The sequence below is a fragment of the Manacus vitellinus genome, unplaced genomic scaffold, assembly GCF_001715985.3.
Source record: "Manacus vitellinus isolate BGI_N305 unplaced genomic scaffold, ASM171598v3 scaffold_100_pilon, whole genome shotgun sequence".
Classification (NCBI taxonomy): Eukaryota; Metazoa; Chordata; class Aves; order Passeriformes; family Pipridae; genus Manacus; species Manacus vitellinus.
Window position 1 is genome coordinate 595,246 of NW_021938794.1, and position 1,391 is coordinate 596,636.

The following is a 1,391-nucleotide window of genomic DNA, read 5'->3' on the forward strand; positions in this document are numbered from 1 at the left end:
CACCATCCTGACTGTGCCAGCACCCCCTGAGGAGCCAGTGACACCACCATGTCCCAGGCAGGAGGTACAGTGGAGCCCTCTGTCCCTGGGGAGGCACAAAGGAACCCAGCACTGGTGTGACTCTCTGTTGTTCCCTCAAATCAGCACCAACCTCCATCCCATCCTGGCGCTGTTTCTCTTGGATTTTTGATCCTAAAACCACCTTTTACCCCAAACCTGGCCTTCAGGGTGCTGGGCTGCTCCAGGAGCTCCTGTAGCAGCAGCCCCCGTCCCCACGTCCCCACCATGTCCCATCTGCACTGCGTGGGGAGGGTGGTCGGCCCTGGATGGAGCAGGGGGGGCACAGAAATAAGCACTGGGGGAAATGTACGGGGGGCCCTGCATGGCCCACCCTGCTCCATCCCCCAGGAGCTGAGGAGACCTTTGAACACCGCGATGTGGTCATCAACACCCAGGACAAGGTCTCGGACGTGTACACGCAGCTGGAGAAGCTGGGAGAGTAAGTGGGGGGGTCCCACATTCCCACGGCCTGGGCATGGACAGCCACAGCCCTGGTGGGATGCAGGGCGCTGGTGGTGACTCCTCCATCCCTCGCCCTCGCTCTGTCCCAGGGGGAAGTTCGGGAAGGTGTACCGGCTGCGGGAAAAAGCCTCCGGCAAAATCCGTGCTGGGAAGTATTTCCGGACACGGACGGGCAAGGAGAGGGCGGCGGCCCGGGCAGAGGTGGAGCTGATGAACCTGCTGCAGCACCCCCGCCTGGTGCAGTGCCTCGCTGCCTTCCAGGGCCCCACGGAGCTCGTCATGGTGATGGAGTAGTGAGTGAGGGGGGCTGAGTCCTGTGTGGGGCGGTGGGGACGCTGCCCGGCTCTGCCGGGGGGAGCACTGGCGGTGGGGAGGGGTCCTTGTGCCGCGGGGTGCTGGGGGGGGGTGTAGGATGGAAGGGGAACCTGCAGACCCCGGGTTAAGGTTGGGGAGGTGCTCCCAGTGTGCTGAGTCTGGGTTCCCCGGTGGGACTGCCCCTCCTCAGGGCTGGTAGATCCCAGTGGGGTCCCCAGCACCTTGTCGTGCCCAGCATGGCACTGGGGAGGGGTCCCTGTGCTGTGGGATGGATGGGGAACCTGCAGACCCCGGAGATAAGGGTGGTGGGATGCAACCAGAGCATCAGGTCCAGGTTCTGTGGTGGGGCTTCCCCTCCTCGGGCAGGGCAGACCCCCCCAGTGGGGTCCCAGCCCCTCGTTGTCCCCAGCGTGGCAGGGGGGGAGCTCTTTGAGCGCATCGTGGATGACGACTTCGAGCACACGGAGCCCAGCAGTGCCCAGTACGTGAGGCAGATCCTGGAGGGGCTGCAGTTCATGCACGGCCGGGCCATCGTCCACCTCGACCTCAAACCC

The 1,391-nt window shown here is 64.8% G+C and overlaps 1 protein-coding gene across 1 annotated transcript in view; it reads left to right on the top strand.

Moving 5' to 3' along the window:
- The first annotated feature begins 48 nt into the window (after nt 1–48).
- The window catches only part of LOC103766624 (myosin light chain kinase, smooth muscle), a 5,137-nt gene continuing 3,794 nt past the window's right edge, over nt 49–1,391 (top strand). Inside the window, exons 1-4 of the mRNA XM_029963290.1 lie at nt 49–64; nt 409–499; nt 612–815; nt 1,247–1,370. Of these exons, the coding sequence (XP_029819150.1) occupies nt 49–64; nt 409–499; nt 612–815; nt 1,247–1,370 (435 nt within the window). The remainder of the gene's footprint in view (nt 65–408; nt 500–611; nt 816–1,246; nt 1,371–1,391) is intronic.